Here is a 13,997-nt window from a genome sequence, read left to right as displayed (position 1 = left end):
AAGCAATAGTAACGTTATACAAGTAGTTTTATTAACTTTTACCTCGCGCCAAAACAATAACAACACAAAAGACACTAAATATGAATTAAAAACAAGTAATAGTTTGATCATGACACCAAATACTGCTGATTTGATCTCATTTTGACGATCATAAACAAACAAGGCCAACATGAGAGCCAGGGTATCTCTGTCAGAAATGTAGCCCAGAGAGGGCGGTGGTCAGCGGGGCGAGTGAACACTGATGTCCGCTCATGCTTTGGTTCTCATTCGTACCGAATCTCACTAAGCAAACGTTCAAACAGGCGCTATCTTTACTAATCGACTGCAGATTTAAATATAATACAGATACATTCTCGACTGAACTAATCTTAAAACTACACTTTGTGACCAAGAAACGGTAATATAAAGTAACGTCTTTTCTGTCCATTGAGTTGTTATGAGCTTCAAAGCAGCCGAAAGTTTTACCTGTCTTTCTGGCCGCCCTCAAATCCGTGGCGGAAGAAGTAGTTCTCAAACAAAGAGGCTTTTAAAATAACTCCGTTGTTGTTTTCTAGTTTTCGTTTTTCAAACGTGTGCCGTCGAACTGTTGTATAAAAGCAATATCGCTCTCGGAGTCGTGTGATAAAGCTCTATATCATCACGGCTGTGATTGCCTCCGGCACTCGGCCTGCGGCCTCGTGCCTCTGGCCTAATCACAGCCGTGATGATATAGAGCTATATCACACTCCTACTCGAGCGATATTGCTTAAACATAAGCCATCTAAATGAATATATTGTCCATTGTGGTCTAAGAGGAATGTTGAAAAGATTTCTATTTTGCATTGCTTTTTAATTTAATGCAGCATTATTTACAAAGTACATTTTCAGCATAACACTTTGAGTGAAAAGTTTGAACTAATAAATGTTCAGAAAATAATTTCTATTTAGTATGTCGCCCTTTTGCTTTAAAAAGGATTTAAGTTTACCCAAAGGTTTAAATTCGGACAAAATGTACTCCCCTTTAAAGTACATTTTCCTTCTTTGTTCTGCTGAACAAATATTTGGAAATAAATATTTAAAATCATTGTTAGCCAACTATGGTCGCAAGTGCCGTCGTTTCAACATAGTTCAACGATTCAGGTGTTTCCCGAAACTATCGTTGCAGCGGACAATCCCTACGGGATTTAAGACCCCTGGGAGGAGTAACGTAAGAAGAAACTTGCGCATGAATTAAATCATTTTAACAAAGGCCTAGTCCACACGAACACGGGTATTTTTATAACCGTGAGTTTTTTCACGCGGTTCAGCCGTTCGTCCACACGAAACCGCAGTATCAGGGCACTGAAACCGAGCATATTTTTAAGAAACCCCGCTTACAGTGTCGTGTAGAGAGTAAAACCGGGGGTTTTGCCTTGTGACGTCAGAGTGTGCGCCGTTATCCACTGTGTTTGACGTCAAGATTGTGCGCCGCGACTGCTTTGTTGATGATTCTGTGCAATGGCGGACGTATCTTGCTAATAATATCTTGCTTCTAACATGTATACAGATAGATGCTCAGTTATGTCACTATATTGCGGAACACGATTTGGGTTATATCCCCGCCTGCTGGTGTGGCATGCTCTTGACAGCACTTGATAGCGTGCTTTTGCTTTATCGTGTGGATGGATATTTAATTTAAACCGAGCATGTGTGGACGGGATTTTTTTTAAGGAAAACTCCGGTTATCATGATAAAAATGATAATTTTACTGAAAACAAGACAAAAATACTAAGTAATTTAGTCATTTTGATCTAAGAATACTCCGAATTGCATCTTTAAGGGAAGCAAAGTACAGTAATCTGGCTTTGTGTACAAAAAATTACCATGGTCAATATTGCATATTTGGTCCTAAAGCATTCTTTTTTCAACGTGGTCAGACTTTTAGACCTCATTGTTTAATATAAACTACAGCCATCTTGCTGTGACCATGACGTTTGTTGAGATACATACTGTACAGTATGGTGCTTGTCATAATGCAATTGTTAACTCTTTCACCGCCATTGATGAGATATCTCGTCAATTAAGAGAAAACGCTTCCCCGTCAATGAAGAGATTTTCCGTCTTTCCGGAATACCGCTATTATCCACCAGGTGGCGCCCTTCCGCAACTTTTTAAACCCGGAAGTATTGCCCTATGACAAGCAGCTGCATGTCCGTGTCTGTTTTAAAGATCGCTCTGAATGGGATCTCTATGAAAAGTCCGTCACAAAAATTGAATTATCTCAGCTTTTTGCTCAAAATGTGGTGTTTTTTCAGAAACCTACCCATAATCAAAAGCTGGTTACAAAAGGAACTACTGAAATTAGAAGTAGATGAAACGGGTTTTTTTTGTTTGAAAGCAGAGGGTCTGTTCTTTCATTTGGTAGATTGTATGTTTATATATTTAAAGAAGAACATTTTCTGGAAGGCATTAAACTTTGGTGAAAATCATGAAAAACGCTGGCACTGGCTGGCAACTTTTTTTTAAAACGCTGGCGGTGAAAGAGTTAAAGCTCTTAACTGTAATCTACATTAAAAGGCATCTCCACCAGAAATGTTCTAACATTATGCTAGATGACTTTTCACTTAAGTCTTCCACTGTGCACTTTTGGCGACTGCAGCGAAAATGATTTAGATTAAAACTAATAGCAGCTCTTAATACAGAGAGCTTGGGAAGAAATGATGCCATTAACTTAAAATTGAGAAAATATTATTTTCATGTATAAAAGTGCTGCAGTACACAGGATTTCTGTTGTAAAACTTTGTAAAACTTAAACATGAAAGTTTTATAACCAAAACGTGTACAACCTGACAAGATAAGACACAACAAAGCTTACAATAAAGAAAAAGGGTCTGTGCTGCAGTATAATGTTCAATTTATGTGCACTATGTAAAAATAATCTCACTTTTATGAATTTTATAATGTGATATCTAAAGTTTTGGGTAAATTTACTCACCTGATCTTCCATCTCGCTGGATGTCTACGTGATGCCACGCTCCATCATTGACCTTACTCTGTGTGGCTTTGACTTTGATGGTTCCCGATCCCATGTCTAACAGAAGATAAAGGTGTCCGTCTAAAAGCTCGACAGCGAAGAAGTCAACTTTGTTGCTTCTCTGACTGCGAGAGTCTTTCTTGTCCTGCGGTTTCCCCTGCGTGAAGAGGATGAGTCCATTGGGTTCAGAAGAGCGGAAGTCAAAGGAGATTGAACCCACACGCTTGGTGTTCCACTTGGGCAGGCTGAGGAAAGACTCTGGCGTCTCAAAGGAAATTGGGTCTAGTGTGGGGACATTCTCACATTTAAACACCACGTCCCCCTGGAGCTTCATCTTGGGGTCTGCGATGCGGGCCAGGCGAGAAAGTTCCAGTCGTATGTCATTGTTTTTGTACACCACCTGAAATTTGAGAAACGCATTGTGAGTGGTCGTCTACTTACGAAATAATTATACAGTATATAAACACTAAGTCACAAAGGCCGTTTACACAAGATGTAATATGAGTCTCAGGTGTTTTAGCTCAAAATACCCCACATATCATTTTCTATAGCATGTCCAAAATGCTCCTATTTGGGTGGCAACCAAAAGCACTGTTATGTGTATACCTTTAAATGCAAATTAGCCACAGCTCTTCACTCCTTTACCAACAGACATTTAGTGCTTTTGGTTAAATAGATCTGAATGTTTGTTTATGAATGAATGTTTGATTCCTGTGAATACAGTCTAGGACAATAGTATATTTAGCTATATTTACACATTTAGAAAAGCTAGTGTGTAAAATCAACCAACCAATTAGTCAATGGCTGTGGGCAGGGCTTTATCAGTGTGATGTCACATTAACAAGATAATTAAAACAGCATGTCTAATTTTTAAAAAGGGATTAAAAAGGAGAGGGTGGATTTTTTAATTGTTGATTTGTTTTTTGCCAACACACATTTATGTCCAAACAAAACTGGATTTTGCATAATATGTGGCCATTAATATGCAAACAGTTACTTTTTATAAATCGCAGTATACCCTAGACATATTGGTAAACATTACATAGCACTTAAAGAGAGAGAAAACACAATATACTATATTAGACTTTATAAGACATTCAGGAAAGGCTTTGTTATTGTGCATATTTACCAAGCCAAACGGTCTCATATAGTGAGCTATGCATTATAGCCAAATACAACACAATACAAAAAGAGAAGAACTGTAAATTGAAATCCACTCAAGCGGAAAATTAAACGGCCTTTTCCTTCTCTTTCCTGCTTAAAGAAAGAGCTCTTGCGGCTATATAGGGCACTATGTGCGCAGCTAACAGCAGTTCTGTTGGAGAACACAGCTGTCAGCAAACAGATTTTCCAGCTCCAGGATTACAGATAATCCTTAAAGATTTGACAGTAAATCAACACAGGTGCCCTGAGTACTAACTGCAGCAGCCTGGAGAGCCAGCGTGATGAACTCGGGAAAGAGCTCTTTATTTCACCAACATTTATATCTAGTCTCTGTGTGTACTTTAGGATAGTCATCCTGAGGTTCCTAATCCCCCACGTCACTCAGATTCAACACTGACCGACCAACAACAACACACATCTGTGCTGCAGAGCTGTGCCAATGGAATGGAGAATCTATAACTGAAATTAAACAATTGCAAATCTCTCTCCATTTATATATACAGTTACATATACACTGTGTTTATAAAGTATTTTTAAAGAAAGAGAAGTACAAGGAATCCAGCAACAGATGGTATGGTTCCCACGGAGCCCTTGATCTCAACATCATCACTTAGTCTTGGATTACATAAAGAGCACTTGAGGCAGTCTAAATCCATAAAAGAACTGTGGCAAGTGCTCAAAGATGCTAAGAACTTCCAGCTGGCAACTACTTTTAAAAGCTATTTTAGTTTTTTTAATATTGTTTTAATAAATATCCAATGTCTCTTTTGAAAATAGATAGCTGGGAATTTATCCAAACTGTTCAAATGAAAGTAGAAAATGAATTAGAGTGGATAACACCACTGCTAAAAAAACCAACACTCATCCCCTCAACAATTACAAATCTCACTCCTCCTGTTCCTTGCTCTTCAAAGGCTCTACCCAATTGCTTCTCTCACAGAACAACCTACTTTGCCAAGATTAAAAAAAGAAAATCCAATGAAGACTACCCTCCAGTGTTTCACAAAAAATCTGCAGGAGCCAAATGTCTTGTTTTATTTGATCTCTCTGTATGTCAGATATTTTAAGTTATCCTGGAGAGGATAGGCATTAAGATCACAACAGCTGACCACTGGGGTGCCGCAGGGGTCTCTACTGGCTCCCCTCCTCTTCTCAATATACACAACATCTCTGTGTGCAATCATCAGGGCACATGGTTTCTCACACCATTGCTACTGCAGATGACACACAGCTTTACCTGTCTGCTTGCATTTTAGACATTTCTGCATGGAATCTACATAGGAATGTCACATTCAGCTCAGCCCTGGCAAGACTAAAGTCCTGGTAATTCCTACCAACCTATCAGTCATACACATATTCACTGTTCAACCTGAATTTTAAACTGTAACACCTATTAAGTTTGCTAGTAACCTGGCAGTGGTGCTTGACGACCAGCTAAAAATTACACCCAACACTGCAACAACAATCCGTCATGAAGATATGCACCTTTAAAAAAAAAATCAGACCATTTATGCATAATTATGCTACATTTCTAGTGCAAGTCACGACCTGGCTACTGCAATGACTTATTGGCCGGATTTACAGACAGTGTGACCAGACCCTGTGGCGGCCAGTGCATCCTCTTCCAAGGAGGCTATAAAGCAAAATATGTGTTCGGGGTTTATTGTGTGTGGCTTGTCATGTCAAAATATGTGCCGGCTGCATACACATCGAAAGGGTTTATGATAAAAGAGACGTTCACGTCTCGCAAGACACTCAAGACTAAACTCTGATTACACATGAGATTAAGCGAGTATCTAGAAAACGGATTAGACTGCCTCTTTTATCATAAACCCTTTCGAAGCATCTGTAGCAGACACATATTTTGACACGATGCACATAGGTTCACATGATGCATGGAACACATATTCTGACATGGCAATCCACACAAATGACGATATTTTGACGAGTTTCGCATTCGTGCCTCCTCGGAAAAGAAGTCTGAGCCATCACTGACCAGACCTCTCCAAATTATACAGAATGTCGCAGCATGTCTGGTTTTCAATCAACCAAGTCACACCTATCCTGATCTCACTCCACTGGCTTCCAGTAGTCACCTTATGTCAGTCCTATAGGCTCACAATGAGACCAAATCGATCTGGGAAACATTTATCCAGTCGGTTCATCTCTAGTGGAATGAGCTGACAGCCTCCACCCCTTCAGCTACGACCACTAAAATCTTCAAAAACAACTTAAGCCATACCTTTATCATACACACTTGACTAATCATTAGTCCTGACGTTATATTTTTTATGTGTTTAACATTGCTAATGATTTATTTATTGAACCCTCATGTCATTAGTGCATAATTTTAACGCTGTATATTTTTGCCATCTGTTTAATGACAATTTAAAATATCAAAAAAATAATTTTTTAATTGTTAATAAAGTATTAGGACTTTTGTATACTAATGAGGATGTTTGGAGATTGTTGTTAGGTATCGCTAAAGACTCAAATTTGTGTAATAGTGATATGCGAAACATTTCTGCATTTAATAGCTAGAAAAACTAAATCTCTCTAAACCTGTACAGTTCTTGTACTGTTTCTACTTGTAAACATAAGTTTGTGTACTATGCTTGTTGTTGGCTTTTAGGGCAAATGTTTCTCTGGATAAAAGCATCTGCTGAATGATAATGTAAATACAAAGTACATTAAATAAATTGAAATATCTGATTAACACATAATGATTAAGCAAGGACAATAGACACTATGACGGTGCATTCACACGGGGCATAAGCATTAACGCTTTCCATTCATTTTTAGTGGGTAACATCATGCGTTGCCGAACTGGGGTGCGTTTCCTGATCAATGACGTAACTCGCTGCTGAACCACCATACTACGATGCATAGTTGGAGGAACGAACTACCTTGTCATGACTGTTTCCCGAAAGCATAGTAACTTTGTCGCACATTCCTTGTTTTAACCATGTTGGTTTAACAACATAGTTGATGATGTCACATGGGAGATGAAGTACTAATTAATCTGTGCAAATTTGATTTAGTATCAGATTATTGCTGTAAATAACAAATATTGCATCGGAAGACTGATTTTGTTATTGTGATTTAGTTATCTGTTGTTTATTTTCAAGATATGTTATAGTTTAATAGTTCCCTCTTACGTCACTCCTCCCAGGGATTCCCCAGGGTCTTAAAGCTCGTAGTGTCATCAGTGCCATTGCTTGCGGCAGAAGTTGCCTGGGTTGCATATGTGTGGGGCGGGTCTATCAAAAGAAGGTCCAGATTCTATTGGGGTAGGGGTATGTTTGTTTAGGTCAGGGGTGGGCATTGAGGGCCACAGTCCTGCAGAGTTTAGCTTCAACCTTAATCAAACACACCTGAATGTCATTTCCAAACAGTCCTGAAGACTTCAATTCGATTTTTCAGCTGTGTTTGATTAGGGTTGAGCTAAACTCTGCAGGGACATTGGCCCTCAGGACCAGGAGTTGCCCACCCCTGGTTTAGGTGATATCAAATATCAACATTGGCTTTCAGAGATCATGCACCCCGCCTTTAAGGAACACGGCAGTAAATATAAAGACTACTGATTATTTAAAACATTTGATAAGTCCCTCTCAAACTCAAGGAAAATAAAGCTGTCTTCAAAATGCATGGGTTACTTACATGTTCTCAATAAAACCCAAGGCCAGGGTAACACTTTAACAACACTATCCCAATATTTTACCACTACCTTTACGATACAACATAAAAAACTCATATAAAATTCCTGGTGAAACAAAAGCACAAAGCCAGAAAATGTTTCCTCAGCGCTTCGGCGCTCTCCTCCAATCAACCTTTTCTTCCCTGTGATGTAGTTATGCCTGAGGTTATGATTTCAATGGTCATTACCTCTAGCCGATCGATGGCAGTATAATGGAAAGTAATGTGTAGAAAGATGGTGAGGGTGGGGTAGTCTACAGACTCGGATACATTCTCTAAAGCTACACCCTTACTTTATCACCCTATCTGGGGGCCATCCTATGCCCCCAGAGTGCCATTTATAATCAAACTCAGGCCTTTAACGGCTCTATAAGCTTTCCGTCTTGACTTTCTCCTTTTCTCCCCTTCTGGGTAAGTAGGGGGCTGCTGGCCATCGATCGAGTGAGGAGCGAACCCTAATCTCTCTGGGATCTGTGTCTTAGTGTGTAATAGGATGTCGCTGCCCACTGCATTAGGCCGGGTATTAATGATAAGTGCTTGTGGTCGGACATGTAGAACATGTAAACGCCCACAGAGAAAGATGGAGGGACCATGGAGAAATGGCTCAGTGGAGAAAATCAATAGTTCAGTGGAGAAGACCGGGGTCACAACATTGTCATCTGTTTTTCGAATACTATAGGCTAAATATAACACATACTTTTCTTATAAATTTAGTGTAGTACATAATTCATGTTACACAAACCTTTAGTAGTGTAACATTTCACTATATGCTAGTAAATTTCCGTTAAAGCCGTTAAAATATAGGATAATGTTGATTACCACAGAAAACAATTTAAACTTGTTTTCTTTTTAATAAAAATGCAAATGTGGTTACAGTAATGACAGCAATGAAATTAAAGAGAAAGAAAATCCAACCAACCTAAGGGGGGAGCAGAAATGTGTAGTTTCTCTGTTAAAGCACTTATAAATCAATAAAAGCCTGCAAATTACAGAGTTAAGCTTGTTTAAATCACCTTGTTTAAAGAGGGAGTGCTTAGGCAGGTGAACATCTGGTTATGAAGTAGCAATATCATTTCTGTAATAATCATCTGCATAATTTCTATCATTCATCATGTACAACTTCATTTCATTAGTTAAATGTATACTCTGGCGAAAAATGAAAATGACCCATGATTTACTCACGCTCAAGCCATTTAAGCTGTACAGTATGTAACTATTATCTCTCAAATGACACAATCAGAGTTATATTAGAAAATGTTCTGGCTCTTCCAAGCTTAATAATGGTAGGAAATGGTGCTGATTTTGAAGACCAAAAAAGTGCATCCACTCAAACTCATAATGTGGAGAAAATGCGTATGTGCTACCAAAGTCGTTTTGAGGATGTCACATCACTCTTGTTAAAAACAAAAACGGTTGATTCTGTGCATGGGCAAAGTTCCTCTCCCAAACGATTTCCAATTGACAACTACCTCTTTTTACTGGGAGGTGGGACCACAGCGGCTATTCTGACCATTGCTAACTCTCCCATCCATAGCAATATTAGTGAGGCACCTTTGTTAATATGAAATATCTTTGGTGCTACCCACCGCCATTAAACGAAGACAAAGAAGCTCTATGAATGCGCTTAGGCCTTTACTGGAAGCAAGTTATTATAGTTTTAATAAAGTTTTAAATATTAGACATTTTTCTTACAAATTGCATCGATTACTCTAAAAAGGTCTTAATTAACTGCCTTGGAGACGTGAGAATTACTTCTGGGAATAATGGATGCACTTTTTTGGACTTTAAAATTAGTAGCATCATTTCTCACCATTTTAAAGCTTGGGAGAGCCAGAACATTTTCTAATATAACTTTGATTGTGTTCATCTGAAAGCCATCTCATGGTTTCATTTTCAATTTTCGCTGAAGTATCCCTTTAAAGGGATAGTTCACCAAAACATGAAAACGTTGTCATTTATTTACTTACCCCAATGTCATTTTTGGGGTTGTAAATCAAAAGAACAGAGGTTCAAACGACATGAGGGTGAGTAAATAATTAGAACTTTTTAACTCTTTCCCCATCAGCGTTTTAAAAAAAAAGTTGCCAGCCAGCGCCAGCATTTTTCATGATTTTCACAAAAGTTTAATGCCTTCCAGAAAATGTTCTTCTTTAAATATATAAACAAACAATATATCAGATGAAGGAACAGACCCTCTGTTTTCAAACAAAAAAACGTTTCATCCTACCTTCAGTAGTTCTCTTGTAATCAAATATGGGTAGGTTTCTTCAAAAACACCCAATTTTGAGCAAAAAGCTAAGATAATTGCATTTTTGCGAAGGACTATTGATAGAGATCAGATGCAGAGTGATCTTTAAAACATACACAGAGTTATTTCTCTTTCACGTGAGGCGCTATTTCCGGGTTGTATAAGTTGCGGAAGTGCGCCACCTGGTGGATAATAGCGGTATTGCGGAAAGATGGAAAATCTCGTCATTGGCGGGGAAGCATTTTCTCTTAATTGACGAGATATCTTGTCAATGGCGGCGAAAGAGTTAATTTTGAGTGAACAACCCTTTTAGGCTAAAATATTTTATTTAACTTTTAGTATTTGACACATCTAGTTATGAATCATTATTACAAGCTTACCGTTGTGAATTGTGGTAAGGTAAGGAGACAGTGATTAACATTGTTTTTAGTTATTAATTTATGCTTAATAACTGATTTGTTTATTTTCAACCAAAACATTACAGATTGTAGCTTTAATGTCATCACTTTTTAGTAAGGTGCAACCTTCCGAACTGTATCGTGAAATTAAAACGGAAGTGACTTAAACTGCAATTCATCGATTGGCCGCTAGAGACTGGCTCCAAAAGAGTTTTTACTCTATATAGCTAATTTTGCCCTTTATGACAACTGTGAGGGGGTGAATTTTTTGTAACTCATCCGTTAAAATGATATTAAGCCTTTAAAGGTATAGTTCACCCAAAAATGAAAATAATGTCATTAATGACTCAGTCTCATGTAGTTCCAAACTCCGTTCATCTTCGAAACACAGTTTAAGATGTTTCATACTTAGTCCGAGAGCTTGTTCACCCTTCATTGAAAATCTACATACGGTATACTGTTCATGTCCAGAAAGGTAATAAAAACATCATCAAAGTAGTCCATGAGACATCAGTGGGTCAGTTAGTATGTGTTGAAGCATTGAAACTAAATTTTGGTCCAAAAATAACAAAAATGACGACTTTATTCAGCATTGCCTTTTCTTCCACGTCTGTTGTGAAGCACATGCGCGAGCCTAAAGTCAAGTGACTGCAGTGACGCGGATGACGTGTTATCCTCAGACATGTTTGCAATTTTATTTACCAACTTACAACGTGCGTCTTCCTCAGTGATTCTAGGTTACGCGATGCCAAGATGGCAATGGCAGGTCCTGCCAACTATTGGCTTCAAAAAAGCTCCTTACAATGACCATATTTTATGTTTAATTGATCCTTTTCAGTTAAGACAGTTTTTCTTATATTTTTTATATATAACATTTGGATAATTGTAACTGTTGCTAGCCATCTTTCACCTAAAACACGACTGTGTTAAATAAGCTACACTCACAAAAGCTACCAAAGCAGTGTGTACTGAGTACAGGCAGTTATTATTGGTATAGCATCTTTTACTGAACACTTCCCAGCTTAGTGTGTGTTTGAGTGCGTCTGTATATTAAAAGAATGACTATTGAATATAAACCAACCTTGTTTATTCATAAAGTGTATTCAATAATTACTCGGCCCAAACTCACACTTTTAGGTAATTAAATATATACAGCAAATGATTATGTTTTATAATTATCATGATGTTTTTATTTGTTATATAAGTAATACAATCATTACTATGTCCCCAAAGAGATGTTTTATTATTTGCCCAAATTTCAAGTAACCCAAGTAAAGTCTGTATTCATTCACAGGAATCATTATTTCTTAAAATGACTTTTTCTACTCTCAAAGGGTCCGTGGATGCTGAAATATGCACAAATTCTGCTTTAAGAGCTCAACGCTGTTTAGTGATGATGATGCAGAAACTTTTCGCTGTACTGTCTGAACTGTAATTCATTCCCTGTATTAATGGGCAAATCCTGAGAGAAAGTGATATACAGTATCTGCTTTCTCTGCCTTCCTAAGTGCTCTCCTAAACTTAGTCATGAATTAAATGAAGAACACGGGCAATATTCAAAATAATACCAGACAATTAATTCTTCGTTTTTGCTAACGGCAAACCTTTTCTGAATCTAGAGAGCAGAAGATTGGATTTCTCAAATGCATTGTGTGATGTAGCAGCACTACATGACGGCATCCCTCTGGGGAAACATTAAAATTACCAGGGCAAAAACGAATGTCATATTTGGTGTCATGGTACAGATTGTTCATCTTCTGCTGTCAAACGTGCAGACACCATTGACAGCCACAAGCTCATCATTGAAACAAAAGCCAGTGTGGTTGCCCAAAGCCAATCATCATTAACACAGACTTCCTGTTCTCCAATGTCCGCTGTCACGTGACCACTGAGCAACATGACCACACTGGGGACGCAAGCGTACCTCGCCCAGGGCAGAAAGAGCAAGATAACAAGCGAGCTAGGTCAAAAATATGCAGCTAAATTTACCCAGAATGCACCAGGAGTGCTTTAGCTTCCTTTCGGACGTAGTTTGCTTTTTATGCTAATACTTTATCTAAAGTAAATTTGCCATCTTCGAATAGAAAAAGTGGTGTTTTCCCATGCAAAATCTCATTTATATCGCAAGGGTGGTTTGTTGACATTGGGAAGATCATCACTGTCAAACAACATAAAACATCATATAAGAAACAATTACTCTAAATCCCTTAACTGTGGTTTTTGGGGGAATAACTGCAAAAAAAGCTCGGACCCTTTGTTATCATTGTCATAAAGCAGAGAGCGTAAATGAGGGATGATCCCTAGCTCAGAGGACTCTTTGCTACAATCGCCCCGGCTTTAACTGAAATAAAGTGCCTGCCCTTTTTAGTACTCCTTGGGTAATTCTAACTCGGCAAGTCTTTCATCACTGTTGGCACAGGCGGTGTCTCCGAATGTAGCGGGGACAGGCGCTCGGGCATCTACAGCTACCAGACTGATATTAATAGCCGGGCTGGGATAAAGAGAGCAACCAGAAGAACATAGTGGCAGATTAAACAGCACGGACAAGGTGACCTTTCATTATGATGGTTATTACAGACCACCTGTGTGTATCGGGTATAGTGCGAGCTGTGAACGTCTGTGTTTTGATGCATGTGTATTTGTTTTCTATGGCTTCTTTGAGGAGGGGTAATGGATAATGATTTTACAGCATTCATTGCATATAATTTAGCTATCAGTAGCTGCGTTTCCATTACCCTTCAAATTGACATTGCAAATTGAAAATATGGTCAATGGAAACACATACATTTAGCAAAAACCCATATATTACAAAATAGTTTTACGCTTACATGAGGTGGTTTTTCAGGCAATTCAGACATAGGGCCCTATTTTAACGATCTGAAACGCAAGTGCGAAGTGCAAAGCGCAAGTGACTTTGTGGGCGGATCTTAGGCGTTGTTGCTATTTTCCCGGCGGGAGAAATAAGTCTTGCGCCAGGTGCAAATCAATAAGGGGTTGGTCTGAAGTAGGTTCATTATTCATAGGTGTGGTTTGGGCGCAACGTCAAATAAACCAATCAGAACGCTATCCAACATTCCCTTTAAACGCAAGGGCGCAAGTTCCATGGCAGGTTGCTATTATTATGACGGATTTACCAGGCGCACGCCAGGAGCGGTTCACAGCCGAGGAGACCGACGTTCTTGAAAGAGCAGTCAAAGACAGAGAAGTTATTTTGTATGGGGATTGGAGAAACCCGCCCAAATCAGCGTCGGTTAAACAGGCGTGTGAGGAAATAGCCACAAATGTCTCATAAGCTGGCATCCCCATCGTCGCGCCCAGCACTACAATGATGTCAGGAGACGGGGGAATCCCAAGCTTGCCAGCATAAATCGGGCACGCCGTGTAACGGGAGGTGGATCTGCCTTTACACATGACCTGACGCCACCAGAGGACATCGCTGCGTCCACCCTCACCGCTGAAAGCCAAGAAACGCAAGCAAGGTCCAACCCCAAAGTACACT

General features: G+C 38.9%; 1 protein-coding gene across 17 annotated transcripts in view; it reads right to left on the bottom strand.

The window, feature by feature from the left end:
- nrxn3b (neurexin 3b) overlaps nucleotides 1-13,997 on the bottom strand; it is a 407,078-nt gene that overhangs the window by 288,701 nt on the left and 104,380 nt on the right. For all 17 annotated transcript variants that reach the window (XR_012358544.1, XR_012358545.1, XM_073855573.1 and 14 more), the window contains one exon: nucleotides 2,954-3,392. Coding sequence is in view for 15 of the 17 variants with exons in the window: in XM_073855573.1 (XP_073711674.1) it covers nucleotides 2,954-3,392 (439 nt within the window). In the remaining 2 variants the exon portion in view is untranslated. The remainder of the gene's footprint in view (nucleotides 1-2,953; nucleotides 3,393-13,997) is intronic.

Source organism: Misgurnus anguillicaudatus, chromosome 18 (genome assembly GCF_027580225.2).
Source record: "Misgurnus anguillicaudatus chromosome 18, ASM2758022v2, whole genome shotgun sequence".
In the NCBI taxonomy this organism is placed as follows: domain Eukaryota; kingdom Metazoa; phylum Chordata; class Actinopteri; order Cypriniformes; family Cobitidae; genus Misgurnus; species Misgurnus anguillicaudatus.
Note: the sequence above shows the minus strand (reverse complement) of the source record. Positions and strands in the feature narration are given on the sequence as shown.